General features: G+C 32.8%; 2 protein-coding genes across 4 annotated transcripts; one reads left to right on the forward strand and one right to left on the reverse strand.

Moving 5' to 3' along the window:
* The first annotated feature begins 353 nt into the window (after positions 1-353).
* LOC126696984 (uncharacterized) lies at positions 354-8,833 on the forward strand. 3 transcript variants are annotated; one of them, XM_050393771.1, is made up of 4 exons: positions 354-679; positions 3,161-3,293; positions 7,915-8,098; positions 8,446-8,833. In XM_050393771.1, exons 1-4 carry the CDS (start codon positions 672-674, stop codon positions 8,598-8,600), a joined length of 480 nt encoding a protein of 159 aa, XP_050249728.1. In that variant the 5' UTR covers positions 354-671; the 3' UTR covers positions 8,601-8,833. The 3 variants fall into 3 exon arrangements, 2 of the variants coding, with proteins under 2 accessions (XP_050249728.1, XP_050249729.1); XR_007646123.1 differs by lacking the exon at positions 3,161-3,293 and having other exon boundaries at positions 357-679; XM_050393772.1 differs by lacking the exon at positions 3,161-3,293 and having other exon boundaries at positions 358-683.
* Positions 8,834-13,782: 4,949 nt separating this feature from the next.
* LOC126694029 (elicitor-responsive protein 3-like) lies at positions 13,783-18,873 on the reverse strand. Its single transcript, XM_050390057.1, has 5 exons — positions 18,742-18,873; positions 15,487-15,552; positions 15,056-15,182; positions 14,556-14,670; positions 13,783-14,107 (listed from the first exon to the last, which is right to left on the reverse strand). Exons 1-5 carry the CDS (start codon positions 18,806-18,808, stop codon positions 13,874-13,876), a joined length of 609 nt encoding a protein of 202 aa, XP_050246014.1. The 5' UTR covers positions 18,809-18,873; the 3' UTR covers positions 13,783-13,873.
* Positions 18,874-21,825: the final 2,952 nt, after the last annotated feature.

The raw sequence follows: 21,825 nt of genomic DNA on the forward strand, positions 1-21,825 counted from the left end.
GAAATCTAATGTGCATACCCATGTTTTGCCCTAATCAAATATATTTGACATGGAATTCCTAAAATTTAACAAGATAAGAGGGTCTTCAATGTATAATATTTAACGAGTTGAGAAAGTTTAGTTGCACAACAAAATTGTGGTGACTATGTATAATCTATATTATTTAATTTCTTTTTGACGACTGACATCTTAGCTTCCTGTGAAAAATAAATGTTATGACTAACGAGATTTTGTTATGGTCGTAGAAGAAATCTAAGGAATATGGATCGGAGTCTTTGGAAAAGGTTTTTATAATGGGCAGTTGTTGTTTTCAATAAATAAAAACGACTGTCGTTTGATGATATAATTAAAACATTTTATCTTCTTGGTCCGCAAGGTAGAGACCCAAGAATCTGAATAATAAGCAAAAAACTCTGCCGCCGTTTCAAAGAACTTTAAACGGAGAAAAATAAGTGAGCGATCCTCCAAACGACGGCGTTGCAGCTTTTTGAAGAATTGGAATCGACGTCGTATCGAAGGTTTCTATATTCCAATCTCTTTGCAATTTTCTCTGCTATTTCATTTCTGCAACAACGGAATGGCACGTGCCATTTGGATATCCTTCTGGAAAGTTCCAATGTGCTGCTTCCAGCTTCGGAGGAAGATTCTGAATCCACATTTTTAACGCTTCAATGGCAGAGTTGGTAATATGCATCAATATTTAGTTTAATTCATTGTCGAAAAAACAGTTGGTATAGAAAAGAAAATTGAATTGCTGTTTGCCTTTGACTTCTTAATTTGCAATATATATATTTAATGAACCATTTATTGAAGTTACTTTTTTTGGTCTATGCATAGTGAAAATTGTAGAATCTTTGTTATTTTAAGGTGAATGTAATTGTATAAAGAGGAATTCATTGTATCAATCAATGGCTTACTCTGTAGCTTTTTGTTTGGAATTTGCACTTTTAGAAACAAATGTGGAAAGAGGAGAGCAATTAATGTAGCGGCAAGAAAGAGTGAGTTGATTCAAGTTGAGAGAACGAACAAAGGTAGAGGAAGACCAAAAATAACATTAGTAGTAGTTAAAAAGGATGTCAATTAAGGAAGTAACAGAGAGTATGACTTTAGATAGAATTGAATGGATGAATTGACTAACCTGTTAAAGATCCGTAGTAATTTTTTTTTTTTAGGGACTAATTTGTTGTTGTGGATCTTGGAAAGAATGCAGAAAAGGAAAGGAAAGTGCTTAACAATGGATGAATTTCTTGCATTCTTCTAGAGATCCTAATTGAGGCTTAAGAAGTTGTGATTTCATTGACGCGAGCTTGAAATCGGAAGGCATGTATGTGTTTCTATATGATATCCAAAAGGATGAGTTGTGATAACCCACCTAGCCTCTTTGTTAAGATTAAATATCCGAGCCTCCATTGCTTCGACAGTGTTAATGATAACAAATAATATCCTCCACTATTAATGTTTCTCTGCCCCAGGTCATAGGTTTTGATGTACTTATCTTCAGCTCCTTTTTCTGCTTAGTCACTGCCTATGGTTGAAGATGTGAGATTGGGATCAAATCAATACACCCAAGTTAGTCCTTGAGAATGGATGTATGCTGGTTCAATGCCATCTCCTGAAGAACAGTTTGTTATGGTTTAATTTTTCATTTGATCAGACTTCAATCCAGAGTGCCATGGCTCTCTTATAGTGTGGATTGGCAAAACCTTCGAAAGAATCAGAGAGAGGATGAATCGGTGTAAATAAGGCTTCTGAATGTTTTAAATGTTTGAACCAACAGTTGAGAGTAGAGCTGTGAAGGCAACTGTCACTACCTTAATTGATGATCTTCTGAAAATGTAGAGTTATATTGATCTTGGAGATCAAGTATCTTATATTTTCAATGTGGCCATCAAAAAAGTCATTTCTTTCATGCTACTACTGTTTGATGGCTTACAGTGTCTTGGATGATGATAAGAAAGGCATGAGTTTTTGTTTTTGTTTGTAGGGATATGTTTATAAGGTGCATGTTTCTGTTCTGGCTTGAATCTTTGAACGTGTGATTCAGGCTTTAACTTTTTTCTCCCATGAATAAAGAAGGCATTCTTTTGGGCTGGAAAAGTTAGGAGGGCTGCTACTCAGTTGGGGGTTTTCAAGGCCACTGCCCTGACAGCTCTGCATTCCATCTTTTTACCAAAATCACTATAATGTTCTGCAATGGTAGAGGAAATTAATCATCCCTGTTTCCCTCCTTTGAGATCATGTTCTTAAAGAGATTAACCAAATATTTCTCTAGGCTGGTCTATTGTATGGGGGCAAAACTAGGTTTCTAGATTAATTCAAGGTTAAGATATTACAACATTCTTTTTCAAGCTCGTAGGTAGGTATCATTTGAATAGTTGTATCAGGCTGTTTGAGATGTAGCATGATGTGCTTTAGTTTACCATATCAATGTGCAAGAAGTTCAAGATAGTTATGTTTAGTACATGACAAGTCCAGAAAAGAGAGGAGGAGGGTCAGATTAGTAGGTTGTTTGTAGCCCAAGTTCGGGGTATGGGGTTTAAGGTTCCTATCGAACTTCATGATTATTAATTCTTATCTTTTAGCGATTTATTTGATCATTTAACCACCATTGTAATGTCTTTTTGTTCTGGGTTTTGATTAAATAGGATCAATAATCCTATTTTAAAGGTTCCTTCACTTCCCATTGGGATATCTGCCTGGCTGCTATGAATGCTTCCTATCTTATCTATGATTATAAAGAGGATTGCCTCCTCTTCAAGCCATTCTTGTGGAGAAGCTAATCAAGCTGATTATTGGTTTGCTGAGTTGACTTATTTTATTTTGTTTTTATTTCAGTGATTTGCTTTGAGTTAGATTACGTTCTTCCTTTTGAGACCTTGATTTTGTATAATTTTTTTTTTTCCGTCTGTATTTGCTATTTAAAAAAGAAAAAAAAAAAAGAAAAAAAAGAAGAGGAAGAAGATAAAACCTTGTAACGGAAAGAAATAAGGAAACAGCAAGAGTCAATTCTCTTCATTTCCATGCACATTTTGTGACTACATTAAGGAACACGTGGAGAGAATGTCAACACGTGGTGTTAAAGGCATCTTTCTTTCTCAAGCATTGCCTTTTAATGCCTCATTTTCATCATAGACTTAGGGTTGAAGTGCTTCTTAGACAGAGAGGAAGTGAAAGGAAGAACATTTCCAGTGCCATTGAAATTATCCTATATGGCAGATCAGAAATCATCGGTTGTAATTCCTACCGGCTGCATTTTGAAGAATGAAGTCCAAAAAGACAGATCTAAACTCTCGGTAATTGAACACCCACGCATCATCATCTGTCTATTTTGATCTTTTAATTTCTGGTGGGGATTTCATCCCTATGAGTCCGATATAATCATTATTTTTACTTGCATTATATGATAACATTTTAATTTTTAGTGGTAGATTGATTAAGCCGATATAATTTTGTGGAGATTTTGTTGCCTAATATGTTATGCTTGCATCGATTTGTTGAATTTAGGGGTACTGAAGTTGGTTGTTTTTCAATGAATTTGAACCGAATCTTTTTGGATTGATGGAAGTAGACTAGGATTTGATAATTAGACAAGAGAATTTATAATCCTCCTTAGGTATATCTCTGTCAATGGAAATTGGAAATAAATATTGTGAGGATATCCTTATTGACCAGTCTTCACTTGTAGATCTTTTTGGCAGGAAAGGTGACCATTTTACCAGCCTAGATGGTCTCCATTCTGATACTGACAACAATGTTCTAGAGTGGCCCCTTGTCTAAAGTGGAATACCATTTGACAACAAGTCCTTGGAAATACTGTAATTTGAGTCTCTGAACTGTGAAGTAAGTGACTGGTAGCATCAGATGAGGATCTACAGGGCTTTGTCTTAGCATTTTGCTTTTAGTAATAATGGGATGAAGATATACTGAATCGTAGGCCTTATGATGGAAATGCTTGCCCCTTCAGCCAACCTAAATGGTAGAAGATTTTCCTCTGTCTCCATGGTATTTATTACCTGATCTGACCAGTTCAAATTGCAGACACTAACAGTCTATTTTTTTTTTTTTATTTTTTTTTTTTTTTTTTTTTTAAATAAAAATAATGAAAAGGTGGAAGGAAGTAAGAAATAGGGAGGATGGAAAAAAAGGCAAGAAGTTTATTTTCTATCGTAAGTGTTTGGTAAGAGGGAAGGAAAAGTGGATGGATCGAAAGTAAATCTTAACTTCCCTTGATTGGTAGATGAGTAGATGAAAGGAAAGAATTTTCTATATTATTACTAATATTCCTTTTTTAAATAAAGTGGTAATCTTATCAGTTAGGAGGATGGTAAGCAAATTATGAACATATAAAATATTCGAAACACCACTTGCTGCTTATTGCTACACTTTGCCTCTGTGTATTTATGAACATTAATATACTTCATTTGGATTCTTCCAGGTGGTCACATTTTCCTGTTGTTGAATTATGCATTTAAGAAAATGCATTGTATTTTATGTAGTTTTGTGTTTGTAATCTCGTAGATGAGATGGCATATTGTTTCCTTGAAGACATATGATTGACATTGCTTACTTGTATCGGATTTTCTGGAAGTAACTAAATTGGACACTTCCAGAGCAGTGTATGACATATTTCTATTAAGCCTGGTGAAATGTCCATGTGTGACCTAACATGGGCTCATTCGAGTAATGTATATTTGAAGATATACGGAAGAAAAAAAAGTGATGGAACCTTTTTGTTATGAATTTGTGATAACTCTAATGGAGAAATTCTTTTTATGAAAATTGAATGGAATATCTATTAGGAGGGTCATTTCTATGTTTTCATACTATTTAGATCTTTTTATCTGTGTTTATTGGTGATGTGCTTCCTTGTGCATGGGTGTTTATGACATCTATGGTGGCATTTTTATGATTGTGTCATTATGGGAGCATGCTTATTAATCATATGATGAATGCATAACAATTTTTTTTTGGGTGAGATGTTTAAGCCCACAAAATTATTAGCTATGATGTGTCCTGCTTCTGTTTGTTTTTTCCACTGTCAGTTGTTAGCTTGATGTAGTAGCCTTGCTACAAAAGAAATGAAGAAATAATGTAAGAAGGATCTTGACATTGTGGTTAGCAATATTTCTACAAATTGTATCACATGCTTTTCTATGGAAATCTACATTTTTTCAAATGCATTGCTTTAACTTCTAGAGCCCAAATTGTATACATATGGAAAAAAATTAGGCTAAGGTTTGGTCAATAAACAGCCTACAATCTAACATTTTAGGCTAAGTTTTTTTAGTTAGCTGGTTCTAGCTCATTCTCTAACCAAAGTGGAGCAAGATGTAATACAAAACTTGACCTAGTTAGACTTGTGGGAATTGAGGTAGGCTATGCATCTATTATATTTTTAAATGAATAGCTACTAGTGCTCAATATAAAACATTCTTCTGTCTTTGCTTCCTCTACCCTTCTACTAGGATAGGGAATCTTCTTTGTACTTTTCGTAAGGCGACTATGAAGGTATAATCCCAAGTATTATAATTGTGCCATTAAGGATAAATGCACCTATAACCCTTAAAGTAAGTACTCAAGTTAGAAGTTGTTTAACACCCTGTATGACACAATCTTGTTACAAAGTGCATAAGAGAAAGCCCAGTTTTGACCATTTGATGATAAAGGCAATAAAGTCATTATTAATTTAATTCTTTTTGTTGGAGAAGGTACTTGCTAGATGTTGAGAACTACTGATTGACGTTCTCATTACAACATCTTGCTTAGCCTAATCCGCCTTTTGAGAATTTCCACATGTTGGTCATGAATATATATACTATTGGATATTTACCTTTCTCTTGGCTTAAAGGCATAAAGCATAATGTATTTGTGAGAAACGTTGTTTTTTCTCAAACAAAGTGGCTCTCAAAGAATACTGGTCTTAACTAGCAGTAAAGATATTTGTAGTAGCTGTACTAAGTGTACATGAGATTTAGCAGTAAGCAACCATCACCGACATCAAGACCTGTAAATAAAAGCTTCAGGGTCTGTGGTTTTGTCAAGTTTTTAGAATTATTTTGAAGGATGTGTGCCATCTTGCATTGCAGGCGACAAAGTCTTTCATGAGGATAGGATGGAACTAGTAGTGGTCTCTTTTGTTTTGTTCTTGTCTGTGGGATTGTTCTGTTGCTTGTTCTTCTTGTTCTGATTTTGTAACTTTTATTAAAGGGAAACTAGCCCTAGTTCATCGCATCATCATGGTTCAAGTGTTGGAATAGATTCCCACTTTGGTCTTTGCATTAAGAACTGGATGTTTCATGCGTGGAACAAATTTTGGTCAACTAAAATATCTTTGCAGAATACTGAATCATTCTTAGACGCTCAGTGTAACTTTAAGTATTTTTTTCTTTTAGTGCAAATGAGAAATATATGTAGTCGACCCTGACTAATCTGTTGAGGATCTGTAGTTAACCCCAAAAAATTTGGGACCCTGGCCTTGTTGTTGTTGTCATAGTTCAAATGAGGGATACTAAGAGAGAGAGGTGGTATATGATGAAAGAATCCACAAGTAGCTTTCCTTTTTCTCATATTGACGTTTATAACACCTGCTATGCCTTAGAGTGTGTTTGGATGGAGGCGGAGGAGGGGTGTAGAGAGAGAACAATGAGAATGGTTTAATGAGCCATATTAGGATTTTTTTAGAGGGGGAGGGGGAAGGGTTTGAGGGGATTTGGAGGGGTATCTTACCCCTTCAAACCCTTTATTTTTAATTCCCTCAATTTGGGGGAAGTTGGAGGGAGAGGAGAGGGGAGGGGTTCCACTTATATAAAAAATGTTTAAATTGTCAATTTTGCCCTTATGATGTCAATTTATATCTATTTCTTTAAAACTAGAAAATGAGGATAATAATGGTCAAATTATATGATCATTCCCCTTCCCTCTACTCCCCCAACTAAAATTTTTAAAATGTCCAAACAAAGGGGAAGGACATCTATTCCCCTTCCACTTAATTTTTAAAACATTCAAATAAGGAGTAAGTTTAATCATAACCCTCCCCTCTCCTCCACTCTCCTCAATTTCTCCTTCTTACCCTCTACTCTCCTCTCCCTCCAAACTTCCAATAGACTTTTTATACAACATGAATACTGAATGTAGTGATCAATATACTCTATTGAATATTTGAACTTAGCAGGCCTGATTATTAACATTTTATATCTTCTTTTTTCATTCATTGCTTGGTGTCTTGAGAAATTTTGCTTTTTCATGTATTTTTGTTCCCAGGACCCCAACAACCCCCCCCCCCCCCCCCCAAAAAAAAAAAAAAAAAAAATATTTGTGCCTAGGACAGGTATGCTGCTCTCCCAATTACTAGGTAACCAAGACTGAGATCCACTTTCCCTTTTTCCAGCATTTTCTTTCGTAATGGGTATCAAGTTTTCCAGAATGATAAGACCATCTGCCATCTTGGGGTGTTCTCATTCCCCTAACATATTTCATATTGGAGGCAATTTGAAGGAAGGCAAAGCAATTAACTTAGTCATTCTTTTAGGGTTTTTTAGGTTCAGTTGATCTCTTGAATTTCCAGGTAAGTGTTATGGCTCTTCTTGTAGAAAGAGCCGATGTTTCTCACTAGCCAATTATTGGTTTTTACCAATGGCTGAACTTGATTGTTCTGGAGGCTTTAACTTCCAGAACTTTCACCATGTATTCCCATTCATAATATTTCTGAAAAGTAATTTCACTTGATTGGCATGTTCCTCCTATTGGTTTCCTCAAATAGATGGTGTACTGCTTAAAGTAAAACTAATTCCTCCTGTCATTTTGCCGTTTATATATTAAGGTCCTCCTCTATGCATTTTTCTATGCGTTTTATGCTAGATGTTGAGACTTTAATAATATCCCTTTTTTTCTTTTTTCATGTCTGTGACCCTGTAGAAATTGAAAGCCAAGAAAATTGTCAAAAATGCTAGGAGGACTCATTTACTTATCAAAAAAGCTAGGAGGAAACGTTTGTCAGGCCAAAGCTTAAGGTCGTTGGCTGTCGAAAGGAGCAAAGTCCTCTCAGCTTGGAGGAAGCATTTGCCAGGTCAGAGCTCAAAGTTGTCAGCTGTTGATCAGGGTAAAGTTCTGAACCTCATAATAACTGAAAACTGTACTTTTTGTTCTCTCTCTCTCTCTCTCTCAGGGATAATCTATAGGGAAGAATATTTAGATTTATATTTCAATTCATTCGACTACTTTGAATTTTTAAAGATCATCACAAAAGTTTCATCCTTGTCATCAAAATTACCTTTCAAACAACATCGAAGATGCTACTGAGATGAGGATCATGTGATACATATTAACGAGTTAATGATTTGTATAAAACATGACTTTGTAAAGTTGGTATTCATTGCTTCGGAAGAGACATGCTCTCATTTATAACTATATGTTCTCTTCTCGTATGAACTTCTATATCTCCTCTAGGTAAGGAAATCATTGACTTGGAGGAGAGCACTGGTCCTGAGGGCAGCATTGATTTGGGAGAGAGCACCAAAGCTGATTCCCTGCCTCATCAAGCTGGGCTAGAAGTGGAGCAGGTAGCCAATTTAGAGAGCAGTGACCTGGTTTCTGCTAACTAATTAAAGCCAGTCCCTGACTCCTAAAACAGTTTTAAGCTGTACTAATAAGTCAAAAAGTGAAACCTATTAACTTTCTTTGTCTGCATAAAGATGGAACTCATTTCTAAACTCCACCTTTTTTGAATTCACCTTTGTAGTATATGTTTAAACCATTATATCCTTTGCGTTGGGGTTTTTAATCAACTTAAATTGATAATTTTGGTTTATGTAGTTAGTACTAGTTTGCACCCTAATTTCCATTTGTGATATATGCACAAAATGAATTTTAGTTATCAGGTTTTTATTATTTCTTTTGGAGAAGTTAGTTATTTGGTGGAAGAAAAATTTTCTTCCTAAAGCCCATCACTAGTGATGATTGTCTAGTGGGTGCCACTTTTGCTAGGGAAGTTGATGAGTAATGCTAGAATCACAACTCTTATTACAACTTGTTCATGTGGCAAGTTGTGGGTGGTGGACCCACCACTTTTACTCCACCACTCACGACTTGCCACATAAGCAAGTTGCGGCAAAAGTTATGGTCATAGCATTTTCTTAAATTGATACTGTAAAAGTGCTTTTGAAGTTTGAAATCCAAAAGTCTGGATCCTCTCTTTTCTTATTTTATGGGATTATGGTTAGGGTATAGTATAAATAGTTGAACATTTATTATAGTTTCATAAATAAAGAAAGAAAGAAGAAAGAAAAAGAAAAAAAAGAGAATAAGGTTAGAGTCGATAACAACCCATAAATGCAGGTAATTGCTTATCATTGAAGCGTGGATGTTATATTCTCTTATCCAAAAAATGTAGGTTCTATTTGGTTGAAGGCTCTAAATTTTATCACTAACTAGTTGTAAACTTATGCGATGCTCAGAAAAATTTGAAGATTTATTTTTTTGTTAAGTGAAAAATAAAAATAGTAAATAAGACTTATAAGTGTTAGTTTTAAACATTTCTTAAAATGATGTGATTATTTTCTAATAATATAATAGATACAATATATTAAATTTTCTGAATTAAGTTATCTATATTAGTTATTTGAAAGTGTTTTAAATTTTGGAAGTGTTTTTTTTTTTTTTTAAAGGAAACATAATGCATTTTAAAATCAATTATTATATAAGGCAATATATTTTGTAAATAATGTAATGTATGGTTGAAATTTGTTTCTAGTGCTCCTTGTAAATAGTTCGTTCATCCTTTATATGTTTTTATTTTTATTATTATTTTATTTATCTGAGATAGAATTATTCTCTAAGCCTAATCGAAGTGTATATATGTAAAACTTCCTCTTAGAAACTTGAATCCCAACTCTTATCCCTTCACACCTACAAACACTTATACTTGTAGAGTGACCATCATGCTAAGGGTGCGCGATGGTATCCTTTATATGTTTTGAATGACCTAAAAAAGAAGCTAATATAAGTGAATTTATAACTTATATTATAAAAATAAATAAATACAAGATTTTAATAACGTAAGAAAAATATAATTTTATCAAGAACTTACCAATAATTGTCAATGAAGCAGCTCATCTTTCTACACAAACGTCTCCTCCTAATGCATCAATAAAGTGGATCGAATAAACCAAGATGGACCGAATTGGACCAAATGGATTGAATGTACTGAAGTTGACCTAACTAGACCACAGTAGACTGAATTGGATTGAAATGGATTAAATGAACCATAGTGGACTGAAATGGACAGAAATGCTATGTTTTAGCTTTTAGATATTACATAGATGGAGGAATTTTATTTTTTTGGTGCTAACAAAGGTGTTCAATACTCTTTAAGCATCTAATTATTTGCCTAGGAGTGCAGTCTTGTCTCACACGCCAATTACTAAGAAATATTCTGTGGGATGGTCTAAGAAGCTAGTTGAGAATTCTTAACCTAAGAGCTCATGGATTTTAGGAGGCTTTATGAATTACTAAATTAAACTTTTGAAGTTTTTAGAGAAAAACTTCGTCCTTATAAAAATATGATAGTAAATTTGTAATACCTTTATAGTGCTCCTTCCATATCTACATATTTCTTGGCTTAATTTGCAATCCATCATTTTTAGCTATTTGAATGATATGGATTCAATCTTGAAAGCTTCTTTAAGTGGCATTTATGATCTTGTATATTCGTCTGGAGCAAAAGGAATTTTGAACGGATTAGAGATGCTACATATTTCATCAATAATAATAATAATAAAAATAAATAAATAAGTTATTCTATCCCTAAATTTCTATGTATCAAAAAATTGAAATCTAAATCATTCTCTTTAAATGTGTGAGAGTGCTTTTTTTTAGCACACAGGCCCAAGGATCTTGGGTCAAATAGTTGTAGTTTGGTAGACTGGGCTTTGATTCACCGCAGCTAAAGGGCTGTTTAAGAACCAAGTGGTGCACAAGGCATGTTTCCTACAATACACATAAACTAGCAAATGAGAATATTTGTATTGAACAACAATGAAAACAGCAAAAGGAATACAAAGCAGTCAGGAAATACACAAAGCAATGGTTAGGGATCCTCAAATTAATAAGAAATACTTCATTAGTTTTTCTTAATTATGGATTACAATGTGCTCACTAAGACGTGATACAAGATTCAAATAAGCTCAAAAATTACAGACTTTGATAGCTATCCAAGCCTCTAAGACTTGCAAAGTTTGAATAATTTTGAATCCAAGTATGTGCTATAGTGGCTATTTCTGGGATATCGGGAAATATTTCACTACTTTCTTTGAGTTTTTGACAGAGTTTTCTCAACGATTCTGTTGTGATTTTCTATTACTCCATCACAAAAATTCCTCCCTTTTGCCGGCTGCTTTCCCCCCTTTTTATAGCGTTATTCTAGAGTGGAACTATTGATTCCCTTGTTTTGCTCCCTAGATACCAGAGCCTGTTTTGTACCCATCGCCCAGAAGGTTGAGCCTTTCCCTGTTTCTCATTTTTTCTTCCCTTTGGTGTTGTTTCTTCGAAAGCCCATGGCTGACTTTCCATTCCAGAATGCACTTGTTTCTGATGTCACGTTCCTTATGGTTCAGCTTTTGGCCTTCCTTCCTCTTTGTCATTTTTCCCAAGTGGGCGGAATCCAACTCTGCTGGTTCGAAAGTTTTTTGCTGCTACTTCCTTTTTTATAGCTCCTTATTCTGGTTCCCCGAGGTACCGTTCATTTGCATTGTGAGAGGTCACTCTAGGCTTTCTCCTTTTTCATGCTAGATCTCTGGTACCTGAGAAGGACGTATCTACTCTTTGTTTCTTGTGTTCTTTTGGCGTTTCCTTTGAGCTGTCTTAATCCTGTCTTGGCTGTGCTACACGCCTTGGGGATCCCGACTCAGCTCTTTACGCTGGTTCTTCTCCAATCTTCCGATCTGGGCCTTTTTTTCTTTTTGTTCCTTCTTTTCTCGTAGGCTTTAGGGCTTGTCTTTTTTATGGTTTTTGGGCTTCAAGCTTTTTGGGCTTACCACCTCTTTTTTAATTTCATTTTCTATGGCCTTTTGTGTTATTTCTTTTGGGCCTGGGTGCTGTGATGTTTTAGACCTCAACAAAATGCATCCATTAAAATGAATTATTCAACCAAAAAATTGAAATACAAATTGGATTTGGGGCTATTGAAAGCACATTCACAAAAATAATAAAATAAAACAATCATACAAGACAACAATATTTAACGTGATTTAGCCAACTTCAAACCTACTATATCCATGAACAACACCAACCAAAATTTACTATTAGCAATATGAATTACAATCACCCCTAATCAAACTTTACAAACAAAACACAGATTCTTACAAACAATATTCACAAATCTCACAACCATAAACATAAAATAAAACCTCTCCCAAACACAAACTCACATGCAAACTCACAATTGCAACCTTAATACAATCAATAACTTTCTCAAACAATAGGCAAATACTCAAATTATTTTTCAAAGATTACATTCTTCTAAAAAGTCTTCTCCCCATCCCATGTAGGAGAAACTTAGGTCAAAGCCACCAAATCCCATATTACTAAAGGCTATATATATAGCACTCTAACTCCTATTCATTGTTAGATATGGATTCTTCATTTGCCTTTTTATTTTATGAAGAATAAACTTCCTTCCCTGCCAAGAAAATTCAAGTAAAATTAGAATTGGAATTTGAGTCAAACTGAAACAAATCTCCTTATGGACTCAAATTCCATCAAGCAATTTTATTTTTTTATTTTTTTTTATTTATTTATTTTTTTTGTTGTTGTAGGAACTCCACTTTAAGCCAAGCAAACTTTTCTTGAACAATTTATCATCGTTTTCACATCTAAAGCCAAACTTAACTTGTGCACACATCACCACATCTATCTTGAACCAATTTCAAACTAGTGCAAAAAAATACTTTCTCAAACCACAATAAGATCAACATTGAGCTCTAATACCAATTTATCAGAATTTGGGATTAGTGGAAGTGCATTCACATGAATAATAAAATAGAACTTTCATACAGGACAATAATATTTAATATGATTCGGCTAACTCTAAGCTTACATTCGAGGATAACACCAACCAAAATCCACTATCAACGATATGGATTACAACTATTCTCAATCAAAACTCACAAATAGAGCACAAATTCTCACAAAGAACATTCACAAACCTCGCAACCATAATTTACAGTTAGAACTCTCTTTACGCTCAAACAATAGACAAACACTCAAATTACACCCATATTTTCCTGTGAGTCCTCTCCTCTTCCTGTGAGGACTCTGGGACCAAAATAAAGTCCTAATAGTAAAGCCTGTATACAGGATAAGGTCCTTGAACTAAAAACCACCAAACTCTTTAATAGTAAATCCTATATATAGGGCTCCAACTTCTATTTGCATTAGACAATGACTCTTCACTTCTTTTTTGACAAAGAATAAACTTCCTCCCATTCCCAGAAAATCAAAACTAAATTAAGATAGGAATTTTAGTAGCACTAGCTACCACACAACAGAATGGAATTTCTGATGGCTTATTTTTGTTCATTTAAACATCAGGTAACTCGTGAGCAATAGATTCAAAAAGCAAATTAATCATGGACCAACAAAGCTCAATGTGACTCCTAGTAAGATAACTCTTTCCATACAAACACTTGGTTTGAATGAACAACTCGAAGCAAAACCAGATATGGCACAACGACACAGTACAACATAAAGGAATTATTGATAATTTAAAACTGGGCATTCTTTGTTCATTCCATCATCAGCCGGTTCAATTTAAACAAACCTCACACAGTCACACTGCAAAACATAAGGTATTATAAAAACTAGCAAAGTGATAGGAAGGTCAATCCTGGAAAGTGGATTCTTTCCATCCCCCATAACTCTCCTCTTCCCTTGATGATTCTTTCCATCCACCATAGCTTTTCTCTTCTCTTGATGATTCTTTCCATCCACCGTAGTTCACCTCCACTGAGGATTCTCTCCATTCACCATAGGTCTCCTTTTTCCTTGATGATTCCTTCCATCCACCATAGTTCACCTCCTCTTCACAGTACCGCTGTCCTCGACAACTCTCGCTCTGCAACAAGTAATGGAGGTATGAGTCTTGGGCATTAACAATGCACACATGAGATTTCAGTTATGTGTTGTTCAAAGTGACAACAATGAATAAATGTAGATTACATTGCTCTCTCTCTCTCTCAATACATAAGTTTAAATAAGCTCCTATTGCCTTATCTTAAATTTTCGTTATCTAGTGCAATTATACCTTGGGTAGTCTAATAGTAACATCAATAAGTCTAGGACATAATATTGTCATAAGTTTAGGACACTAGGTGATATTGCTCCAAAGCTTACCATTAATTCTATCAACGATTCAACTAGTAAAAAAAATTACGAAAAAAATTGTGGACATATTAATCTTGTAGCATGGTCCCTTCTAAAATATCTAAATTCAATTAAGCAAGAGCTAGAGTTAAACAGGTGACTGATAATAAAATTATAAAGAAATACAAAATAAGAGAAACCTCGGGGGTGAAAGTCAGGCCAACTCTGATTTCTCCACAATATTCTCCGTCCTTGACAACACTGTATGCAGTTGGCGGGAGACTTCCTTCCATGAACAGTGGCTCTAAAGGAATGCTGCAGGGTGATGAAACAAAATTATTTATTTATTTATTTTTATAAGTAATAAAGCAATATTATATATAAGTATCTAATGTATGTTTGACATAAGTACTCTACGAAGGTCAAGCTTATCTTCCTATTAATGTAAACTACATGAAATCTAACTGTTATTTAGACTGCAGTTTGGAAGTTGGAGTGGAAAAGATTATTGATTCTAATAGGCATATATTTGTAATTATCTCAATCTTACTTGTCCAAAAAAAAAAAAAAAAAAATGAAGAATTATATCAAGAATTGTTTTTTCCTAATACTGTACAAAACATAAAAACAATATATTTACTTAAATATACACGGTATTCTATTAAAAAAAAAGGTACACGTTGAAAGAATGATAACTCACGTAGCTTCTCCTACAAAATCATCCTTAGTGAAAGTATCTTTGTCCATTATCTTCAGATTGAGTTCTGAGGCACCGTCACTGATTGTGAAAACGAAGTTCTCGTTCCATTGTGGTTCAGATCCTTGACCTGTATGTACCATTTATTAGGTTCATAAATTATAAAAGACAACATGATATTTGCTTGACGACACTACGGTGTCTAATTATATATCCTACTTGAACATAATCAAGTAAAAAAGTGTACCTTTCTTCTCCAAAAAAAAAAAAAAAAGAAGAAAGGTTAAAAAGTGTACCAGTGAATTTATTGACAAACTGCTCTACTTTGAATAAGATTGCTTAGTTTACGGTATATCTATATTCTAAAAGCGAGTTTCATGCCCAAAAATAAAGGTAAACAACTAATCCAGTATAAAAGATGGCTAGAAATGTACCTGATGATACAGTGCTTCTCTGTTGCTGTGTCCGGCAAGTTAGAATGACAAAGGGATCCATCTTGGCTGCTCATCAACACTCAATCCATCACATAACTTACATCAATTCTTTGATTTCCATTCAAATTCACAAGGAATAAAATCATGTTTAATTATCACAAACATTGTCTTTGTCAACACATCAAGGTCCAACCTTAAAAAAAAATACTAATAGAGATCCAAACATTTAAAATCAATTGATTAGAATGGCTTGTATGAAATTCTACCCTACTTATTACAGTTGCATAGCTGTTGCCAAGTGAAATATAATGTGGCTTCTCTCTCTCCATGTGTTTGTGTCAAGTAGGACTATAAATTATCAAAGTTAGTTGTTTATGAATAATTTAGACCCATATAAGAAAAAAAGTTTGTTTATGTTTATTTATCTAATAAACAAGTCTCAGCTATATTTTAGACTCAACCATTTTTTTAATAAGCAATAGAAGTTTTATTAATTAGAAAAGTACAATGCATTTATTATAGTAAACCCACTACACTTGAAGCAAATACAAACAAAATAATAAAGAGATGAGCTAACAGAAATTATGAAATCAAACATGGAAATATAATGCGTAAAACTCCAAGTACGAGACAACCCAAACAAAGTCAAAGACTTCTTGATCTACAGGTCTCTTAATATTTTCAAATGTATGGGAATTTGGGAATTGCATTCTCGCTAGATTAACCACATAAGACAAGCCAGAAACATATTCTTAATATTTGAAGAAAATTTTCCCAACTAATTCCTCCATGCAAAAAGAAGAGAAGCAACTGTATTTGGCATTACTCATTGAACCCCAAACATATTAGACTCAACCATTAAATAAGACAAGTTCAAATGTAATAATATATTCATAAATAAACTTGTGAGTATGATGTTAATTTGAGAATGTATTTCTTATATATATATATATATTATTTTTATAATAGGTAAATGAAACTTTATTGAAAAATACAAAATAAAGGTACATCAAAAACTGTTACCTGAGTACACAAGGAGTGTACAAAGGAAAACAAAATGCCATACAAAACTGCAAAATCTAGAAAATTCATCAAAGAAGAAAAAAGAAGACCACTTAAAGCAGTAATCCACTCAAATAAAGATGAAATGAAACCGTACTTCAGCTCAATGATATAGCATATATTTGAAAAGGAATTATATATATTTGTAAATAATTAAATAACATATTTAATTATATTTTATAATTTATTGATAAAATAAATAGTCTATATATTAGTATTAATTGTATATAATTTTTAAAAATACAAGGTTTGTGAGTTTAATTTTTATAAGTTCTTAAACAAAAATCATCATATATAATTAAGTTATATAATATAATCTCAACTATAATTTATTAATTATTTCTTATTAGCATAGATGATTTAAAGCGTAAATTTTTTTATTATGATATTTATTACATTTTAGGAAAAAATAAATTAATCAAATAACTCATGAGTAAGCTCGAGCTTATTTAACAAAAAAAAAAGAAAAAGACTCAAATAAAATGTGACCCGTGTTCAAATAAAATTAACAAATCACTCCTAAACCTTTAATATACACTTCAACACTCATCTAACCTTGTAAATGTGCTAGCGTATATATAAAATTGATGGATAGTATATATGTGTAAATTATTTGAGAAATTACACGTTTTTGATAAACGATTAATAACACATTGGGAAATCCTAATTAAGAGTTAATATAACATATAAAAATATCACTTGACTCAATAGCTTAAACCTATGAGTTGAACCCAATTATGTTATATTAACAATTAATTTGTCATTTGTCTCTAATGTGACAATTCCATACTTAATAAATCACGTGCTTCACACGTGAATGTTACAACAAATCTCTCCCTTCATGTGTGAGCATTCTAACAAATGACTTGTGGCATTTCAGTTAGCCTCTCTCTTAAATGAAAGCATTTTTTTTTTTCTTAACAATCCAAGCTTCACACATTACTTAATTAATCACACTAACTTCACTTGTGAACACTACAACATAAATATTAATCCCATCAAGTGGCAATTGACTATCACCTCATATTAAAATAATAATGTTATGGTCTATTTATATAATTTTATTAAAGTGTAAGCTGGACAAAAGGACTAAGCAAATTCATTAAGAGTACTAATTTTAGGGTGGCTTTGGGGTTCACACCTATAAGACATCCACCTACTCCTTTCATTCTCATTCTCATTAATTACATATTAAAAAATAATAAAAATAAAAGCTAATCCATTCTAATTTTTGGTCGAGTGTCTTAAATTATATTTCAAATTAATTCAAAGTTTGTATCTCTATCGGTAAAATTTAAAACTAATTTACACTTATTTAAAGCTATTTCAATCCATAGAATTATTCTAACCCATTTGAAACTAACTCAAATTCTTTTTAAAAAGTTATCACTAAATAATTAACTCAAATATAAATTCATTCTAAATTTAATTTTGTTAGCATCCCTACATACTAATGACATAATATGAATTATAATGAAATGAAATATATAATCCTAAAATGGTGCACATTATTATTTTTGAAAGAGAACTTAAGAAATAAAATTAATTTTAAAATTAGAGTTTTGATATGCACATAAGTATATTCGAATTATAAAAGAGTTTTTTTTTTTTTTTTTGGAGAAATAAACACACACAAGAAGAAGAAAGGAGGTTCTAATACCAATATAAAAGAGATTAAAAAGAAAAGGAAAAAGAAAAAGAAACTAAGGAGGACCGATTATAATGAAAGATTTTACATTTACCAATCAAATGATAATATTAGCGAGGGATTCCAAATGCTCATCCCCCTCCCTCCAAACATAGAGCTCAAGGGAAAATCTGATTTAGCCATAATAATAATCATTTTTGATCTATATAATAATAATAATAAAATCCTCAGTCAGTGTAGAAGTTTCTCCAAATAAGATAAGAATAGAGTAAAAGATCTAGATTAAGATCAACAACCGCTATATTATGATTGTCTAGACTTTGATTCACTATCAGAAACAATCGGATAAAAAAAAAAAAGATAACAAGAAAGAATATATGCAATATATATGTATATATCAGAAGCAGAATTCAGATCGATATCCACAGCTATATATAATGAAACAACAGAAAGCAAATCTCTCTATCATTTCTCATGTATATATCCACTAAAGATATAGCAAACAGCAATGATATATGTAGAGAGAGAGAGAGGGAGAGGATTACAGAAAAAATCGGTGTTGTTGAGGTCTTTGGCAGTAACGAGAAGAACTTCAAGCGTTCCTTGTGGCATGTTTGGAGAGATCACTCACCTGGGAAATTGAAAAGCAATAGTCAGAAGATTACTCTCTCTCTCTCTCTCTCTCTCTGTGTCTGTGGGAGTGTTTGTGTTCGTAACTGATAGTAGTACTTGTCTTCTACACGTTGACAGTACTGACTATCCCAGGAATCTAAACGCACGGGCATGCTGGCTAGTAAATTTTCAAGCCGGTTCACATTCTCTCCAATTTTCAAGGGTATAAAAGTAATTTACATATTGTAATTTTTAAAAGGAATTTATGTATTAATTAAGTGATAGGATATCTGATTCTCAAAAAAAAAAAAAAAAAAAAGAAAAGAAAAGAAAAAGTGATAGGATATCTATCAAAAAAAAAAAAGTGATAGGATAGGATACTAGGATCTAAAGAAATCATTTCTCTTTGCATATGATTTACAATGTGCCATGTTCATGATTTTTTCCATTTTTTAAGGGAAAAAAAAAGTTGTAATTGATGGAATATATTTTAATGACATATTAAGAACAATATAAATGTCATCTCTAGAAAGAAAGAAAGAAGATAGAAATTGAGTATTATTACCTTATTGATCACTTTTTTTTTTAAAGAAATACCTTATTGATCACTAATCAACTTACACACATTCTTTCCATTTAATGCAACGTCATGCATATGTGCCCACATCTTTCCTTTTTAGCCCCAAATCGTGCTATCATATATATATTTATTAAATTAAAGTTGAAATACAATTAGAATTCAAATTAATTTCAAATTATTATTTAATTTCGCGTCATATGTGCAATTTACTTTTCCTAATTTTGGTACCAAATAACTCATTTATACTCAGCTTTGGACTTCACTAGTGAGATGGGTGTGGGGTGGGCTATCCTTGAGGGGGACTCCCTGACTGTTATAAAAGCTTTGAGAGAGGTTGAATAACCATTATCTCCAACAGGTCTGCTACTGGAGGATGTGAAGTTTTTTTCCCAAAGATTTGAAAAATTGCCTTACTCTCATACTAAAAGAGAAGGAGGCAAATTTGTAGCGCATAGTTTGGCTAGATATGCTATTAGCATACTAGATTTTTTAATATGGATGGAGGATATTCCACCACGCATTCAGTCCTTTGTACAAGCTGATTTGGCTTGCTTGCATTAATAATATTTACACTTTTCACTCAAAAAAAAAAAAAAAAAAAAAAAAGGTAAGATCATTTTATCATCACTACAATTGAATTAATGTTTCCGCGCTTAAACACAAATTATAACCTATTGAATTCACTACTATTCTTGTTTTTATATTGTTGTTTGAGGGACGCTGTAAATGGGTTTATATAGACTTATAGGATTTATTTAAGATTAATGTGAATTATAACACATTTATTCACATAAATAATATATCTATTATGTCAAGGTGAGAGTTTCCCAAATATTTCTAAATAAATATTGGGAGTTACCCAGTCAAAGAGATTTGATTGATTTACCCAGTCAAAGAGAAAAAATTATGTTTAAAATTTCTCAGTCCAAGACTCTTGAAATTGTTGAAAAAATGCTTTCTGATTTAAAAGTTAAAACTGAGGGTACTTTTGCAAGTACTCCGGCTGCTCGAACCACTACGAGTACTCCAGCTTCTGAAGAAAATACAGATTCTGATACTGTTTCTTCTATTTCTGCAAAAAGAATCTTCGATGATGATTTACCAGAAATTAAAAGATTTGTTAGAAGCTTTCCATCTAGTAAAAATATGTTTTGAAGCAATATTTTCAACATCTTTTTCAATAACATATTTAGCACTTTTGCAATCAATACGTAACAAAAACTTTTGGTTTAACAAATCACTTTGAAATTTTGAAATACATAGTACTATAGATAAATTTTCTTTTTTAATAGTACTATAATTTAACTATGCATTATTCCAAATCCCTGAATAGAAACGAACAATTTGTTCAGGTGACCCAGGAGAAACTCTTTGCTTCAGAATACCACCATAACCAATGTCAAAGGCATTGGTTTCAACAATTTTGAAAGCACCAACAGTAGGAATACCAAGACAAGGCAATGTCTTAACACGAGATTTGATTTGTTTAATAAGGGAAGTATGAACATCAGACCAAGGAGGGGGATTAGTTTTTAGCTGGTCAAACAAAGGTTTGCATTGTTTCCTCATATCCTTGTAGAAATCAGCAACATAATTTAATGACCCAAGAAATCTTTGGAGTTGTTTATCAGTGATAACATCAGGAAATTTATCAGCAAATTGAATGGCTCTATCAATAGGACGAATTTGTCCTTTAGAGATGTCATACCCAAGGAAACGAACTTTTATTTGAAACAACTTGATTTTCTTAGCAAAGACAACAAGACCATTTCTTTTTATAGTATCTAGAAACGAATGCAAATGTTTCCAGTGTTTAGCAATGGAGTTAGAGTAAACAAGAACATCATCAATATAAACAATGATGAAATCACTGAAGGAGTTAAAAATGTCATTCATGATGTTTTGAAACTCACTTTGGGCATTCTTAAGACCAAATGGCATAACATTCCACTCATAATGTCCAAAAGGAGTGGTAAAAGCTGTTTTGTATCTATCATGCTCACTAATTTGAATTTGCCAGAATCCAAATTTCATGTCAAACTTGGAAAACACTACAACTTCACTCAACCCATGAACAAGGTCATTTTTATTAGGAATAGGATACCTAATCCATTCCAAGACCTTATTTAAGGGTTTGTAGTTAATTATAGACCGAGGGGTTCCTCTTTCAATCTCAGCATTTTTCTGGACATAAACAATAGAACAAGACCAAGGACACTTACTATTTCTAATCAATTTTTTCTCTAGCAAATCATGGATTTCTTTTTTACAAAATTCAACAGTTTCAGCATTCATCTGAATAGGACGAGCTTTAGTGGGGATGTTTTTCTCATCAAAATCTTTAACATAAGGCAAGTCAACAATATGCTTCTTCCTATGCCAAAAAGCATTAGGAACATCAGAGAAAACATCATCAATCAACATTTTCTGAAAATTA

Source organism: Quercus robur, chromosome 8, assembly GCF_932294415.1.
Source record: "Quercus robur chromosome 8, dhQueRobu3.1, whole genome shotgun sequence".
NCBI lineage: Eukaryota > Viridiplantae > Streptophyta > Magnoliopsida > Fagales > Fagaceae > Quercus > Quercus robur.

Coding starts and splice junctions, on each gene's coding strand:
- LOC126696984 (XM_050393771.1), top strand. Junction 3,294..7,914: donor AAGACAGATCTAAACTCTCG/GTAATTGAACAC, acceptor GTGACCCTGTAG/AAATTGAAAGCCAAGAAAAT. Junction 8,099..8,445: donor GTTGTCAGCTGTTGATCAGG/GTAAAGTTCTGA, acceptor TATCTCCTCTAG/GTAAGGAAATCATTGACTTG.
- LOC126694029 (XM_050390057.1), bottom strand. CDS start 18,808: ATGCCACAAGGAACGCTTGAAGTTCTTCTCGTTACTGCCAAAGACCTC. Junction 15,553..18,741: donor CAACAACACCGATTTTTTCT/GTAATCCTCTCC, acceptor GTTGATGAGCAG/CCAAGATGGATCCCTTTGTC. Junction 14,671..15,055: donor GATTTTGTAGGAGAAGCTAC/GTGAGTTATCAT, acceptor ATCACCCTGCAG/CATTCCTTTAGAGCCACTGT.